Raw genomic sequence first — 17,137 nt, 5'->3', positions numbered from 1 at the left:
AGCATGGTGTACAGGTGGGCTGGCTGTGGCCTTTGCAGTAGCATTAGCCTTAGCCTTTCGACTATGCCGCCGAGACGTTACCCATTCGCCCTGCTGTGGGGGCTCTAAGGCCAGAGTCGAGGGGGTACTAGCTCTCCCTGGTGTACCTGGGGCTGCTAACAGTGACCCTTGCTGTCTATCCCTTATTAAACCCCGGATACGCAGCTCTAACTTGTCCACCTTCTCTACCAGGCAGTTAACTAGCTTGCACTTTGAACAAACACCACTATCATTATGACTATCGGTGGAGAAGGGGTCTAAACTAAACATGCCACACTCTGAACAAGAGAAAAACCCAGCAGTAGCCATGACAAAAAAGCACTCACCTTGTTTCAGTTGAAATTAGAAACTAACACAAACCAAACAGCAGCAGCAAACAGCTAATCCAGCAAACCTGTGGAAGAAGTCTGTAAAAGTGAGCTAAGAGTGGATTAATAGGTGGGTAGAGCAAAGTGGAAGCAGGCTAAAGGTGGATTAGTAAGTATGAAGGGTGAAAAAGGAAGAAAACAGGGGTAAATGTAGAAATTGAAGTAAATTAAAGAGAGCTAGCAATCAGCACACCACCAGCAGCAAGACAGTAGCAGAGAGCAGACCAGAGTAGCAGACCCATTTAACCCATCCATGCAAGTGAAACACCACACACACACTAGGGGGCAGTGAGCACACTTGCCCGGAGCGGTGGGCAGCCCTATCCACGGCGCCCGGGGAGCAATTGGGGGTTAGGTGTCTTGCTCAAGGACACCTCAGTCATGGACTGTCGGTGCTGGGGATTGAACTGGCAACCTTCCGGTCACAGGGCCAGTTCCCTAACCTCCAGCCCACGACTGCCCATAAGGGTTCTTTAGTTAAGAAAATGGTACTGTGTAGAACCATGAACACTCCAAGAACCCTTTTTGAAAAGGGTTCTATATAGTAGCAAAAGGGGTTCTTTAGCTTTTAACAATAGAATATTTTTTTGGTGCTATATAGAACCCTTTTTAAAAGGTTATGTACACTGTTAGAAATAAAGGCACCATTCAGGTACATGATTCGTTCATCAAGGGACAAATAATGTAAGTGTATCCTCAAAGGTGCAACAGCGGTTTGAAGGTTCAACTGTGTACCTTAAATAAGTTTTTCCTAGTGGAAAAGTAGATATTTGTACCTTTTTATAAACTATTGTTTTAAAACAGAACACTAAAATAAAAAGCCTGGAGGCGAGGCGGGGTGTGTGGAGTCAGTACAACTTAGAAAATATAATTTCAGTGGATTATGGTTCAGTTATGTTCCCTGACTAAGCTACTGAGATGTACCCCTGAGGGTACCACCACAGTGACAAAAAGGGTACTGCCCCAGTGACAGTGTCGTACCGCTCTGAGAGTGTATAGAACTATTTATTTCTGCCTGCATCTCTAGTGTGACTGTAACCTGTTCATGAGTTCTTATTTTTAGAAGAAGTTCTGAAAAGGGCACACATTTCTTAGCTGAGCCAGACAATGCCTCTTTTAAATGCAGGGTGGCAATCAGAACGTCATCCCAGCACCCCCTGATGAACTGTTTCAATAACTGCTCGTCAGCATTTTCACCTGCAAGACCTTCACGCTCTACAACATCTTGCAAAAGGGAATGAAGTCTGCAGAGATAGTCAGAGGCCTTCTCTCCCTGGTTTTGATGTGTCTCCAAAAACTGAATATACAACTCCTCCCCTCCTGTAACACTCCCACAGACATTCTCCAACTCTTGAAGAGGCTTTAGGAGCTGCATTTTCACCAATGCACAATGCTACACTCAGTGCAGGGGAGAGCAGACTGTCAAGTATTATTTGGCGTTTGTGACTTTCAGAAAGGCTGGCATCACTCAGGACTTGTCTAGAATGTAAACGCCATATGTTAAAGGCTACCTCATTAGGGGGTTTGGGCAAGGTGCCAGAGAATACCCTTAATTTCCAAGGAGTACGAGTTTGCACTTCTGGTCCATGTTTGACAACATGCTCTACTATCACACGCTGGACATCTGTAGGAACAGGGAATGCTGTGGTGGTGCTTGTGGTGTGCACTTGGGCAATACTTGAATCCATCTCGGTAGTGTCCACAGCCCCAAAGGTTACTGAAGTAGGTGATTCTGAATGTTTACAGGCCGGAGTAGAGGTAACTGGGTTTTGTTGACTGCTCTCTCTAAGCTGACCCAAAGCATGGCGATTTAACTCTACTGGACTGTCATTGTAGAGTTTAGCCAACTCATCTAATTGGTCTTTAAAGTTAATAGTCATGTCATCAATTACTCGCACTATAGCTTTAGCGCCAGTTACATCAGGTGGGGGTTCTTCTGAAATAGTAGTTGGGCTATACTCATCTAGCTGACCTACCTGCCAACAGGGACCCTTCCCAAAGTGAGTCTGCTCTTTATCCAAAAGAAGTGGAGTAATACTCTCCTCAAACTGGCATAAAACACTGTCTGCCAATGTCCCATAAAGATGCTGTATGTTTATTACACTGTCAAGAGTATCAAATGCTCTTTGTACCTCGGCTAAGGTAACTTCCTGACCTACTCTATTCAAGATGACAGTCAGGGTCAAAATCATATTTTGCACACAAATCCATGGCTGTGCAACATGTGCCCTGTAAGACCCTTATACTTTCACAGAACGTTCTGCCAAATTTGTCTTTGTTTTATTCTTGCAGTTTAAAATATGCTCCTGGCCCTGTGGGGGCGCTATTTTTTTTCCTCCTATGCAACCCAGTAAAGAAACAAGCAGAGATTTTAAAGAAGGAAATTTAATTTACAGGTTCTGATAGCTGTATACCATCATATGTTCAGAAATATATATTCTCTTGAACAGGAATGTACTTGTCTGCTTCTACGACAAAGGAATTCTCTATACACCTCATTTCAGTAAAAGACAACAAAATAAATAAATAAAAGAAGAGAACAAGTTCATAGTGATTTGTCATACACTACAATTGTCCTCTGAAACAGATGCATTAGTGAACTTCAGATCACTTCCCTGAAATAATCCAGAAAGAAACTTCAACCGCAATGTTTTCAGTCCTTAGTGTGTGTGTGTGTGTGTGTGTGTGTGTGTGTGTGTGTGTGTGTGTGTGTGGTGGGGGGGGGGGGGATGTGCCCATTTAGTCCGAGTAAAAAGAAAATCTCCAAAAATTTAGAGCGTAAAAAGTTCTATAGCTTTGGGTACCCAAACAAAACAATGTGCAAATCTCTGGCCCCACCTGCAGTCCAACAAAAATAACCAAACTCAGCTTCTCTCACTCGGGCATGAGCAGTGCTGAAGTCCAGCGCCTGAAATGGGCCTTCAGTTCCTCCAGCACCCCTTTCTCAGAGCAGGCCACAGCCTATCGCAACAGAGAAGTCAAGCGCACGCTCGAAGCAAACGGAGGGCTTCAGTGCAGCTCGTAGCCATGTGGCTACTAGTAGATGCAGCTGCTTCTGAGCTGAGCGACCAGCTTCTACCGCGCTGAGTCGGATTCTGAGCTACTCAATGTCTTATAATGAGCCCATGCTGTCGGGAAATGGGCACCAGTTACTATGGCAACCAAAAATTAACAAAATACGCCAGAAACTGCATCTCAAAGAGGCAAGCTCTTACTTTAACACATTGATTTCCCCACTAAACTGTCTGTATTTTTATATGTAAGGTGTGTTTAGTGGCTTCTGTCAGAGGTTTGGACATTTTTCTGTTCTTAAAGCTTTCTGTGTGTTACTTTAGCATGGGGTTTCAATCTTTAACTGAACTCTGGCAAAAGTGGATTTGTGACAACAAACTGATTTGTTTGGTCGATAAATTGAGTGTTTAGGGTGGGAGTTTAGTCTGAACTGTGTGCTTCATCTCCAACTGCAGAAAAACCTAAACCTGAACTCACATCAAGCCATAAAGGAGCTGCACTGATAGGAAATCCAGTGGTTCTGTACTGTAAGCTGGATCAGTCTGCTGGATGGAGGTTTTACTGGTCCAAACACACACAGAGCCCTGAGAATGAGACCAAGCCTGAAACACACTCCTACACCATCAGCTCAGTCAGTGTCTCTGATGGAGGACAGTACTGGTGCAGAGCTGGGAGAGGGACCCCAGTCTACTACACTCACTACAGTGATGCTCTCTGGATAAACGTCACTGGTGAGTAGAAAACTTTCTGCTACTGATCTGGTGCTAAACATGGACTATAACCTGGATGCAGACAGCAGAGGTTTAATATACAGAGCTTCATGATCAGTTCACCTTAACATTTAAAAGTTTTATTAAGGCTGTGTGGGAACTTCAGATCAAGCCTGCTGTGTGAACAGGAATGTATAAAGTGTCACATGGCTAGTTTTGGTTTGTCTGACTCGCTGCCTAAAAGGAGAATTATACTATATATTTTTATATTATTCTGATTCTGGCGTAATTTAGTCATTCAGATGTGAACAGAGTCAGAATGTTTTGATGTGGAATGATGCATTAGAGAAAAACTTAATCACTTATTATGTCTTTACAGTGGTGGTGACGGGAACCAGCGGTCAGAATTACAACAGTTTAATGTTCTGTCCTAAACCACCAGTGAAGCTACACATGTTTTAATGTAATATTGACAGTGATATAGTGGTAAATATGAAATATGAACAGCCTGCATGTACAATCACAATCAAAATGATTATTATTATTCAGCCCCTTTACAAATTAGGTTTATTAGAAAAAAATATGTTTCAGTTGTTTGCAAAAAAACAAACAAGAACAATTTAAATAACTAGATAATTAGATAAGTTAGATAATTGGAAAAAAATTGCTCAGAAAGATAAACCGTATCTTTTTTTTTGGCTTATCTCTGAAACTCTGTTACCCGTGTGTTGTGAGGTTTACACCTGCCTTACCCTCTTTATTTAATACTGTCCCAATGTTTTATGCACCTAAAGCAACCTATTTAAAACATTACATTCATTTGGGCAGTAGCTGTGTTTTTGCTTATAAAACATCATGTGACATTAGAATAAATACAAATAAACATTAATTCATTACAAGAAATCTTTGTTTTAAAAAAAGTATTTGGTGCATTATACACAACGGTTTGCCTTACGTCCTCCAGCCATCGCGTAGGTTTGTTTGGAGAAGTTTGGAAATGGTTAAATAAAAACACAATCAGACATAAAATGACTTCTTATTGTATTAACATTATTGGTTCTTGTTATGAGGCTTTTCTGAGTAAATGAATGCTTACTGCCCAATTAAATAGCATTTCAATTATATTTTATAATTCAGTGGCTTAAAGTTTGCACAATTCTGTACATCAGTAAAGAGAGAGAGAGAGAGAGAGAGAGAGAGAGAGAGAGAAAAAGAGAGAGGGGGGGGGTACATCCATCCATCCATCCATCCATCCATTTTCTAAGCCGCTTCTCCATCAGGGTCGTGGGGGGGTGCTGTGGGGGAAGGGTACAGTCAAATGCAAATTATGCTTTGATGATGAAAGTTAACAATAAGTTAACATCCTCTACAGAGAACAAAGTTCTGCACATTTAAAGCACAAAAAACGTGGCTTGTGCAAAAGAAAAAAAAGGCAAATTTTATATTTTATTTTTTAAATTTTATTTCCTCTAACAGTTTAAATTCAGCAGATAAATAGAATCGGTGCACTAAGATTTCCGGACATATGCCATATTTATGTGTCCTCTGTAGAGGATGTGTTCACTTATTTTCACTTAGAACATCAACCAAACCAAAGTATCATAACTGAGGTTATTAAGGCCATTATGCTCCACCCACTGGAGTCACTGTGCATTATGTGTGAGGCTGAAACACTGCAGGAATGAAATGATCAGACTGCTGTAGGGATGAGAAGATCCCTATAAAGAACTGAACTGAAAGACTGAAAATTTGTTAGCCTGTTAGTTTGTTGTGTCTCTCTAGCCCTTGAATTTCCATTAGGACTCATTTACATGGAAACTGTGAGGTTAATCTGCTGTTTAATGGACTCATAAGGCTGAATGAATCATTTACCGTGCCTTAAACATGTTAGTTAGATGAATGAACCAATAGAAATTGTCCAAAATTACCTTGTAATAAAGTTATGACTTGTTACATTAAAGTACACAGAAATATGAGATTTGGTTACTGCAGAGACATTTGATGCATTTGTGCTAGTAATTTATTTATTTATGTATTTTTGGCAGTTTGTTTTGTGTATATATTGATGCTAGAGTCTGTATTTTACAGGTACGACTCGTTCAGACTCTCTGACAGTCAGTCCCAGTAGAGCTCAACATTTTAGTGCTGACTCTCTCTCACTGAGCTGTGAGGAACAGAGTGACTCTACTGGATGGAGAGTGAGACGATACACACACAGTGAGAAGGTGTCAGATTGTTCATCAGGCCTGGGATCAGTTACAGGATCTACGTGCAACATCAGCTCCCTCAGCACATCCCACACTGGAGTGTACTGGTGTGAGTCTGAATCTGGAGAGAGCAGCAATCCTGTCAACATCACAGTGACCAGTGAGTCTGTATTATTTCATCAACATCACTTTTGTACAAACCTCAATGTTTGTGTCACATGTGGTCATATTGTCAAAGAAAACTGATAGTTAATGGAGTATTATAAATATTCAATAGGCTTAAAAGTCAAATAGTAAATAAAGATTTTCAATATGCAAACAAGCATTTCTTCATCATTATTCATGTTTTATAAGAACCATGAGAGATCTGAACTCTGTGCTCCACTAGAGGGCAGTGAAGAGCCAGCATCTTTTGTTTTGGTCCGAGTTTGTTATCTTTTTAGTCCAATGAAGGAAGCAGAGAAAGACCACTAAAGCTGGTTAAAGACTACAGCACACTCTACCAGAAGCTCGGCACTGCCTGGGGAGCAGATGTAGCAAAGCGCAGCTCATATAGATTTGTTAGAGTAAAACTTTCAACATTGTTTAGGTTTGGAATCAGTTAAATAAATTTTCACACACTTCCTGTTTTCCAGCTAAAAGGTTCAAGAAATCAACACATTTGTCTGTTTATCTTAAAGACTTTACAGCCACATCTTTCCCACTGTAAAGTTCAAGCCACTTACTGTGGATTGGTGGTCTGGGTTTAATATGGTACGGTAATAGAAAGATGCTGAGTGGTGTCACTGTCTGTGGTTACTGTCTCCTGGCGTGTCCAGCATACGGCAGCCTTGGGGGATTACACTGGACACATTTTTTTCAGATTGAGGTAAAACCATTGTGCACGCTGTTTTGATGCTCTGCTGTCTGTGTTAAGTCTGGCTGTCTTTTGTACAGAGCACTCCAGGTGCTCAAACTCAAAGCAGCCAGCTAGTCTGTGTCACAGGTGTATTTTCTGTGCTGACCAGTCAGATCAAAAGGAAGGCGGTCCTTCAGTAATGACTGTAGTCACTGAGTACCCAGAACTGTATGATCAAACTTAGTGTGACCATAAATAAACAGATAACAGTGTAGTTTAGTTTATTTCTGGTAGCACCACACTTGCTAGTTAATGAAAATCACAGAACTTTCTGCCTCTACATATCGAAACAATATTTAGCACAACTTACTGACAGTTATGATGCTGCTGTCGCTTAGTAACAGGCAGACGCACCCAGAACACCAAATCTGATTGAAGTGCCCGACCCCGGACTATACACAATGTTTTATCAGCTGCCATTGTAATCGACCCTTTAATCAGCCTAGTATGTAAAATACCCTTCTTGTGTGTGCAGTATCTCCTTCCCCTGTTGCCCCCTGTGCACTTCTATTTACACTTATCCTTCAATACGTAGAAGCCTGCTGCTCTAGTGAATGAATTTAATTGGATTTTTGAATGCCCTCTATTCTAAATACATATGAATATAAACCAAACTTGAATAATGAATGAGGCCATTGATGAGTTGGACATTGTTTTCACACAAATGAAATACATTACATGAGCCTAAGTACTTATACATATTAAATATATTGATGTAATGTATTATAATAATGTGGATGTTCACATTTGAATCAAGTAAATTTAAAGCAACCTTTAAGCAACTTTTTTCAGTTTAAAGGCCATCCAGATGGAAGTAAAATGACAGAGTAGTACCAGTAAAAGAGGAAGTTACTCCAGGACTAAACTACTGAAAACCTTTTTCTACTGAACATTTTACTGTGTGAAAATACATAAAGAATCTGTATCAATCCCACATTTACATATTTAGATCTGTCAGTACAGAGATCTCTGAGTTATAGTTCCTGTATTCTCTACAAATTCTTTCTTCAGTGTTGTTCTTACTCTGTCCTGCAGATGGTTCTGTGATTCTGGACAGTCCTGTTCATCCTGTGACTGAGGGAGATCCTCTGACTCTGCGCTGTTTATATCGTGACCCAAAGCCCTCAAACCTCACAGCTGAGTTCTATAAGAATGGATCACTCCTCCAGACTCAGACTACAGGAGAGATGACCATCCGTACTGTCTCAAAGTCAGATGAAGGTCTCTACCACTGTAAACACCCAGAGAAAGGAGAGTCTCCACAGAGCTGGATCTCAGTCAGAGGTTTGCTGATTTTAACAGAAAGCATTTCAATTTTTTATTTGTATTTTATTTATTTTTATTATTTTATAATATCATCTGTCCAACGCTTACAACACTGCAGTTATTTAATTGTTTCAGGAGCTTCGTTCTCCGTCTTCAGTCTGCTCAGTAGTTTAATGGCAGTGTCTCCGTATCTGCTGGTGACCATCGTGCTGGGGGTCAAATGCTACAGAGCTCAAGGTGAGAACTCAGTCTTCCTGTGGGTCACTTATAACAAACACACTCAGATGGACTTTTCTATATTAGCTAATATTCCCTATTAATATATGAACTTGAGCTTTGACTCATTAGTAATGTCCATCACTGTGTATTTCACAGCTAGACCTGATGAGGAGAACAAGCAGTGACAGAAGCTGGAGCATGATGATGAGTGTCATGAGTTTTACATTAGAATTATTCAACTGTGTGTTTTAAACCTCTTTCTCTCTTATTCACAGTAAATCAGGTTCATGCTTAATGAATAGTTTTGCACGTCTTCATTTGTTTGTCACTATTAATATTTTTATTTTTCAATTCTGTCTTTATAAACAGTTGATACTGGCTTGCTTAAGCACAGAATATTTTATTGTTATAGTGTAATAAACATTGTATTTTCATCATAAATATGCAAGAGTAGTGTTGATGTAGTTTATCTCCTTTTAAAATATAATCACATTGGAACAGTTTGCATGTTTTATCTAAGCTAAGAGTTTATTCATTTATTAAGATGTATTTTTCTTTTATAATTGTTTTTGTAGTTGTTGTGGTATTTTGTCATCTGTAGTATCTTTTTTCAATCTCCTTTTGTTTGAAGGCTTCATCACATAACTGAAGTGTGATTCTATAACATTTGCTTTTGATTTTTAATAAATTTTAATAATAACAGCAGAATTATTGTTGTTCTTTCTACTCTATTGAAGTATCTACTCCAAATGTATGAGGCCTGATATTAAATATGTTTAGGATCCTTATTTTGGTAGTAGTACCTACCACTCAGAACCTGTATGGGCATTTCATATGTTCTCGAATGGTGTTGCCTCTGTCTGGCGTCCCCATTTTTAAAAATGATTTATTATATATGTGTTTAGGTTGTATGTTTGGTTTCTGAGAGTTTTTTTCTCCTATATCGTTACTGTACTGGTGCTAATGCTGCTTCTTTATTTATTTACTGATGAGCTCATCAACTGTTGAAGACACATTCGCATAGCTCACTTTCACTTTTAGTACCGAAGCTTCATTTCTGTGGTCAGTGTTGCTGTGAAACGAGGCTCCTGCTGTTTGAATCTCTGTGATGAAATAAACATCAGACAAGCTTTGAGATTTTTTCCCCACCGTTCAGGTGAAGCGTTATGTTGTTTTTGATCTTCTTTAACGGCTGAACTGTGTCAGTGTGGTGGTCGCAAAGTCTCTGATAAACTAATGCAGCATCTGAGATTGAAGTGTGTATTGGGTCGATTTCAGAGAGTACCAGTAAAAGTACCAGTGAGCTTTTTTAAGTTTCAAGTTAAGAAATAGTTGACTGTGCGGAGATGTAGCTCATCATAAGCAGAAACACTAATTTAATTACATACTGAGGCTATTTATTCAGCTACTACAGGGATTTCAATGCAAACTGCCTAAGCTATTCTTAAGTTATAGTTGGTATGGGTACCACTTTAAAACAAGTGTTGATGAATGGTTGAAAATTTGTTCATTAATGATTATTAATTAGGTTTTAAAGACCTTAAAATCAATAATGAGCAGTTAAAACACAAATAAAAAGGGCAACAATGACCTGTTTGCTTAATGTTTAACCCGCAATCATTTATATTTTTAAACAGATGTTTATTGTTACTGATCTTATTTAGTCTTCTCCATCACATTTATTGATGTGTTATAAATGCTTATACATTATATTTAAAGTATTTATGACTAAACTAATAACAACTAATGAAACTAATATTAAATCATGAGTAATTGCTTTATAAGGGCATTCTTATTCTAAAGTGGTACAGAAGGATGTAATTAAACTTTGGGCCCACCAGTTAATCACTTAGCCGATACTGCTAGGCTAGTTAGTCCTGTAGTGGAAACTGCAAGGCTAGTTAGCGCTAACACCTGTAATCCTAAAAGGTGGTGTAGTTTGTTCAACAACCAAGTTTATCTAATTGAATTCAGAACCATCAGCCAACTGTGTTTGCTCACTGTAGAATTAGACCTTCACATTTAACCCATTCATGTGGTGAAATACACACATACATGCACACTAGTGAACACACACACACTAGAGGGCACTGAGCACACTTGCCTGGAGCGGTAGGCAGCCCTATCCAAGGGGCCCGGGGAGCAGTTGTGGGTTAGGTGCCTTGCTCCCATCACAGGGCTGGTTCCCTAACCTCCAGCCCACGACTGTCCCCTAATAAATGTAGGTTAATATACTTAGCCTGCATTTCCAAGATTAATATTTTAATCAGGGTGACACACGACCCTGAAACATTGTGTTCTAAAGTGATGGTGTATATATACACTGATATGAATATGTATGTATGTAGACACCCCAACATTGAACTAATATATTTTAGCTACAATCATTGTAAATCAGTGTATAAAATCAAGTACATAGCCATGATTTTTCATAGAGAAACACTGGCAGTCAGATGGGCTGTACAGTGACTTTAAGCATGGCACTGTCATAGGATGCCAACTTTGCAACTAATTAGCTTGTTGAAATTCTGCGCTGATAGATTTGCTCATCTGTAAGTACTATTATTGAGAAACGGAAGCATCCAGGAGAAAAGTTCAGCCATGAAGTCTGATGGACGAATCTATTTGACGGGTGTCAGGAGAACGCTGTCTTCCGGAAAACAGTCTTTGGAGTCTTAATGACAGGAATCAGTGCAGTAACTGCTGTAATGTGGAGCGGAGTTTATTGTGTGGTTGATAAACAGAACTATGATGTTTGGAATGTGATTGTTCTCTTAACTGTATAACAGTATGAATGAATGTTCTGTGCTATCAGAAGCTCATTAGAAAGATTTGCTGTGGTTCATTTTAAACTGAGGGTCCTCAAACAGCTGTGGACTCCCATTATAGCAAATACATGTAATAGTATATCATAGTACAGGTGCTGAAAAAAAAAACTATAAATAACTGGACAATGGCTTCCAGTAAATTACTGTAATTTGAGGCAGGATAGTTCCAGTAAATTATTGTAATTAAGACAAATAATTAATATCACAGTATTTTGTTTTTCAGGGATTCAGTTGAAACATTCAAAGGCCCCAGCAGTGCCACATATAAAAAGATTAGACTGAACTAAATCCAGTTAAACAGGACTAATTACACACTTTCTCGGGAAAATTCAGTTGTTCTCTGTTCTGTAAGCGCTGATAATCTCTGCACAACTGAACTCACAGACATCAACAGATTTTGATGACCAGCGTACTTTAATGTGAAAATGCACGTCTGTAGTTAAAGGTTGCAAGTTGCATGCAACATATTTTCTTTGTGACTTGACAGTTCAAGTGAGGGTCCTGACCACTGAAGAACAGGGGCCAACAAAGTATGCAGAGAAACAGATGGACTACAGTCTGTAATTGTAGAAGTAGAAAGTGAACCTATACAGTAAGTGGAGCTGATAAAATGGACAATGAGCATAGAAACAAGGGGTGTTCATAATGGTATGTCTGATCAGTGTATGCTGATGATGATGGACTCAGGACAAAACACATGATGATGATGGTGATGTTAGTGATGATGATGATGGACATGGGACAACCCACATTATGATAGACAATACATACATTTCGTACCACAATGAGCTCACAAAGGTCCAAAGGAGAGAATAATCTCTATTTTTTGTGATGGAGAAAACTAAACTCTCAATATCAAAACCAAAGATTAGCTCCATTAAGATTTACAGATTATGCTCCTGTGTGCTGTGGAGCAGGTTAGTTAACTTTTGTTCTAAGTAGCCAACATTTGAAATTTCATTGTAAGACAAGCTTTGATTAGCTGATGTGTTTTTTGGCCTGAGGGCTTCATCACAGTTGTTGTCCTCAAGACAGCCACGACTTGGGAAAATCAGGAGATGTGACACATTATCACGGAATAATGACTCAGAAGTTCTCCTTGTTTCATATAGAACAACTTTTGATTCCATTAGAAAACCATTTGCATTTAGAGTCGCCAACTGGGCACCTGTTAAACCATTAAGATCCTTTATATTGTGATATCAACCCATCAAAAAGTCAAAACACATTACAAAACCATTAGGAATCAACAGAACCACGTAATGGTTTCTATGGATTTTTTCAGCTGGGCTCATGGAAGTAAAGTGTGAAGGGTGATTCTGCAAATACGTGTCTGCAGTGAGATGCTGCAGGAGGTACAGTTAAAACTATTTGATAATGAAGAAGCAAAATCCATATTGCTGAAACATAGTTGTGACTACTGTTCTAGTAAATGTCACTGTATGACACATGTGATGGCAACAAAAGTGTAACAGAGACATTTGTATGTGAGTTTGTGACTCACAGGGAAAGATCTGATAACAGTGGCCACAGAGCAGTGCTCAAGAAGAAGTTACACTCAAGAAATGACACTAGCAGGTACGTATGGTTCTCTGTGCACTTGTCATCCAGTGAGAGTAGCCTAGAACAAATGTCTCAACCCTGGTTCTGGAGGCCCACTGCAATTTTTTGTGTTCTCCTTGCTCTTGACACAACCCTGATTTAACTAATCAATTCATCAACAGCCAAATATTGAGTTAAAGTGACTGCATTAAAGCAGGAAGATCTCTGAAGTGTGCAGGGTGCTGGGCCTCTATGACCATGATTGAGAAACTAATGTTCAGACTGCAAGCGTTCATGGTTTGGTTTATGTTCTATTTCAGTTTTGTGGGTTTGACCAGTGGAGGAGGTGCTAAAAGGCCTTTTCCTCTGGTTGTCACACTGTTATGCACATATTCACATCAGTCAAACTTCCTGTGGGATGTCCAAAGAAAGAAAAGGACTTGAGTTAAAATAAAGGAAAATCAATAAAATCCCATTCTGCTCACAGATAAAGTTACATTCACTAACAAATAAAGTCTGGATTCAGATATTCAGCTTTAATCAGCAATCAGTGTGTAATGAACAGAACACACCTAAAACAAAGACACTCACTGTTTTATAATTCTGAGCTGTTGTCTGCAGTACTGTGTACAGCCAGGAGGGGCATTTCAGCACAGCAGGCTCAGGAGGACATGATAAATGTGTCAAAGCCAATTAGTGTTATCACTAATCATCACTAGACAAATCTCAGAATCGCTGTACTGCCCTACAGTAGAGCTGCTTACAGCACTTTTCTCCAAGAATCTCTTCATCATGATGTGTAAAAGTTCCGTTAGGACTAATCTGTGTAGGAGAATGATGATTTATCACTACTCAGTGTAGAGAATATAAGAAGCACTGCACTGCAAAATACCTTGAGAAAAAAAAAAAAAAGGTGAACATAGTTCTAACTGTATTCAGTACTGTATTCATTACATAAAAACATATTCAGAATACATTTACAATACATATTGATAAAGCATGTGAAAAAACTCTACTGCTGTCATTGTTATTTAGTTCAATCTGTTCTTCACTTTTACTGGTTGGCAGTTTTCTTTATGATATGATGTGTTAATATGTTTCATTAAAAATGTATACAAAATTATCGCTAATCTCATCACTTACTTCATTCCATTGCTGCTCCCACAATTCCAATGTTGTCTCATGAACTAAACAATTTGACATATCCCAATAAAAGGCTTGCAAATTAGACTATAAAGCGAGTAGCTTTGTGATTTTCACTTAATGCCGTATGTTACTTTCCAGGCAACGCAGTCCAGCATAACACCGATGGCAAGTTTATCACTTGTGAACTTGTCCACTACTGAGGAGACTATTAAGTCCCATCATTCCTTAAAAGAGTTTAGTAACACTGAGGTTAACCCCTCAAATGGCCAAGGCCCACCAGCGGGGCCAAAGTTTAATTACACACTAAGAATAGCTCAGCCAGGTTACATTGAAGTCCCTGTTCTTAATGAATAATAAGCTTTAGTATGTAAAAAGCCTGGGATTTTAAGGAGTAAATTAATTCTATTAGTCTAGTTACACTGATTTTATAAGTCTATTCAGGCTGTAGCAGAGCTCAGTACCACTGACATTAATACCTGATGATATCATGACATGCTCAGAAAAGCATATTGTGACATATCATGATTTAATTTATAATGAGAATGATAAATATTGTTTTATTGCCCCGACCTACACATACTTAATTTCTGTAGTCTGAATATGTATTCCAAATACTTCCGTTAGATTGTAATACAGTTACAGTATATTCCATTGCATCCCATCCCTGTGTGTTTGTGAACGATTCTCACAGGCAGTGTCTCATTCCTGCCAAACGAGCAGAGCCATGGAGCTCAGAGGTAGAGGCCCAGAATCCTGTGCTTGCATGTAAAGCATGACCACAAATACAGACACAGAAAAACAGTCCTATCTCATGGGTCGCATAGTCAGTCTATGAATATAATGTCTGAGGCTTTAGAGCAGAGGGAAGTTATTTAGACAGTTGAGGTTTGACTTTTTTGGAAATCAGTGGCAATTACATCTTCAGCTAATGAGGAAATGAAACTCAGTGATGCAACGCAGAAAGCTCTGTGAGAGAGTAGACCTCAAGACAACAAGGTTTTTATTTAACATTTTACTAAAACGCTGAATTCAGAACAGAATTTCTATATTCTGAATACTGTCTGTACAAAATAAAGACACAGAACTCTCAAGACTAAAGATCAAGCCAGAAATCTCTGCATAATAATTCATTCAGATCTGAATATACACAGTCATGTAAAAGCAATTACGGAAGCAACCTTTTACTGTCTCAAGAATATATCAAAGTTAAACAATTTCACATCACAACAAGACCTAGAAAAACTAATTCATTTGTCTTCAGTTGGCTGGTCTACTGCAATGGTCTCTTTACTGGCCCTCCCAAGTCTACACACAGACAGCTTCTTCAAAATGCAGCTGCTAGAGGCCTTATGAGAACTAAGAGACCTGAAAACATTACCTCAAATCACTGCACTGGCTATCAGGTGAGTACAGAATGGACTTTAAAGTGTATTTATATAAAAATCACTGAATGGCCTTGGACCAAAAGACATTGCTGATCTACTTGTAGTTTACAAACCCAAAAGACCTCTCCGATCACAGGGGACCAGTCAGTAAGCAGCAATCAGAACCAAACAGGGTGAGGCATCATTCAATCATTATGCTGCCAACTGCTGGAACAAACTCCCAGATGAGGTCAGAAATGTACCTCATGCTTGAACCTCATGCATGGTTCATGACCGCAAGCATGATGAACCTCATGCTTGAGGTCACTTAAATCTGACTCATAGGTCTGTCCAAAGGCAAACAGGGGCTCTTCATTCAGGAAAGTTGCACTCTTTGGGTTCAGAGACTGCAGCCCTTTCATAATCTCACAGCTTTTCTTTGTAAAACAGCTCTTCAGATCAGTTATGAGACGGTCAATCACCTGATAGAAAAGTGCTCTGGAGATCATCATCATCACAGTTTCTCTGGCCTACAGTGCTCATCACCAGTGAGTCAAGACATCTTGAGCTGATTCTAGGATGTCTTTTATATTGTGTTTGTTCACCAATCTTGCATTGCTCAGCCAGCTCCTCAACCTCTTTCCATAATTCCCCAAAGTCCTTTTCATGTCTGTAGTCCTGGAAAGTGTCTGTAAGTGCACCTACTAGCTCCACAGCTCTAGCTAGATCAGGTGTGCTGGACTGGAGCAGGTCAGAAAGACATTTAGCATCACCAAGAACTTTACACAAGGTCACTAATAGCCCTGTGAGCTGCACATCTATCTGAGAAAGAAGACCCCTCGCCTCAACTCATCTATCGCCACTTCTTTCAAGTCCAAGATCCTGCAACAGTCTGAGAACTGCTGGAAGTCTGTCCCTCAGATTACGGCAGCCCACCTTGTGTCCGACAGTGCCTGTAGCTCCCTAGGCTGCTGCAGTGGGTTCAGCTCTTTCTGAACAGAAAGCCACTTCATACTCACATCAGAGCCACACACAAAGTTAGAGGAGCTTCCTGAGCAGTTGACTCGCTCCTCCTCCTTCAGTGGGGTGGATTACATTTCTGTGATACACAGCGCCACCTACTGCACAGGAGGGGCCTAGCAGTCAACAGGTTTTACCGATTACAAACTGCACCAGGCGCTTTTCTACAAGACGTGCGGTGCTGTGACATGTCAGTCATCTGGGGTGGCACCTGGCGGTCCAATCAGATTTCAGGGAGGTCCAGTGCCCCCCCCCCCCCTGCTGTGGCGCCGCCCATGCTGCTCCGACGCTGCAGAACCATTCATTAATGAGTTGGGCTATTAAACATATTACACTTCTAAATGATCTTTATTCTCAGCCTGAAACTGGATATTTGAGATTAGTGGTGTGTTTTGGGCTCTACAGAATAAACTACGCTAAGCTGACGCTGCAAACGTTGCGCAGCAGCCTCACCCTGACAGTACAGCGTCACTCCCACCTCTCTCTTCCCCGGCTGCAGCTGGGGTCTGTCCTCTGGA

General features: G+C 39.9%; 1 protein-coding gene across 1 annotated transcript in view; it reads left to right on the top strand.

Annotated features, from left to right (window-relative positions):
- The window catches only part of LOC108415279 (Fc receptor-like protein 5), a 93,409-nt gene that overhangs the window by 65,993 nt on the left and 10,279 nt on the right, over positions 1–17,137 (top strand). The window contains exons 10-11 of the mRNA XM_037535042.1: positions 3,875–4,150; positions 6,218–6,496. Coding sequence (XP_037390939.1) covers positions 3,875–4,150; positions 6,218–6,496 — 555 coding nt within the window. The remainder of the gene's footprint in view (positions 1–3,874; positions 4,151–6,217; positions 6,497–17,137) is intronic.

The sequence above is a fragment of the Pygocentrus nattereri genome, chromosome 2 (assembly GCF_015220715.1).
Source record: "Pygocentrus nattereri isolate fPygNat1 chromosome 2, fPygNat1.pri, whole genome shotgun sequence".
Classification (NCBI taxonomy): domain Eukaryota; kingdom Metazoa; phylum Chordata; class Actinopteri; order Characiformes; family Serrasalmidae; genus Pygocentrus; species Pygocentrus nattereri.
The sequence above is the reverse complement of the archived record's forward strand: the minus strand, read 5'-3'. Positions and strand labels throughout refer to the sequence as shown.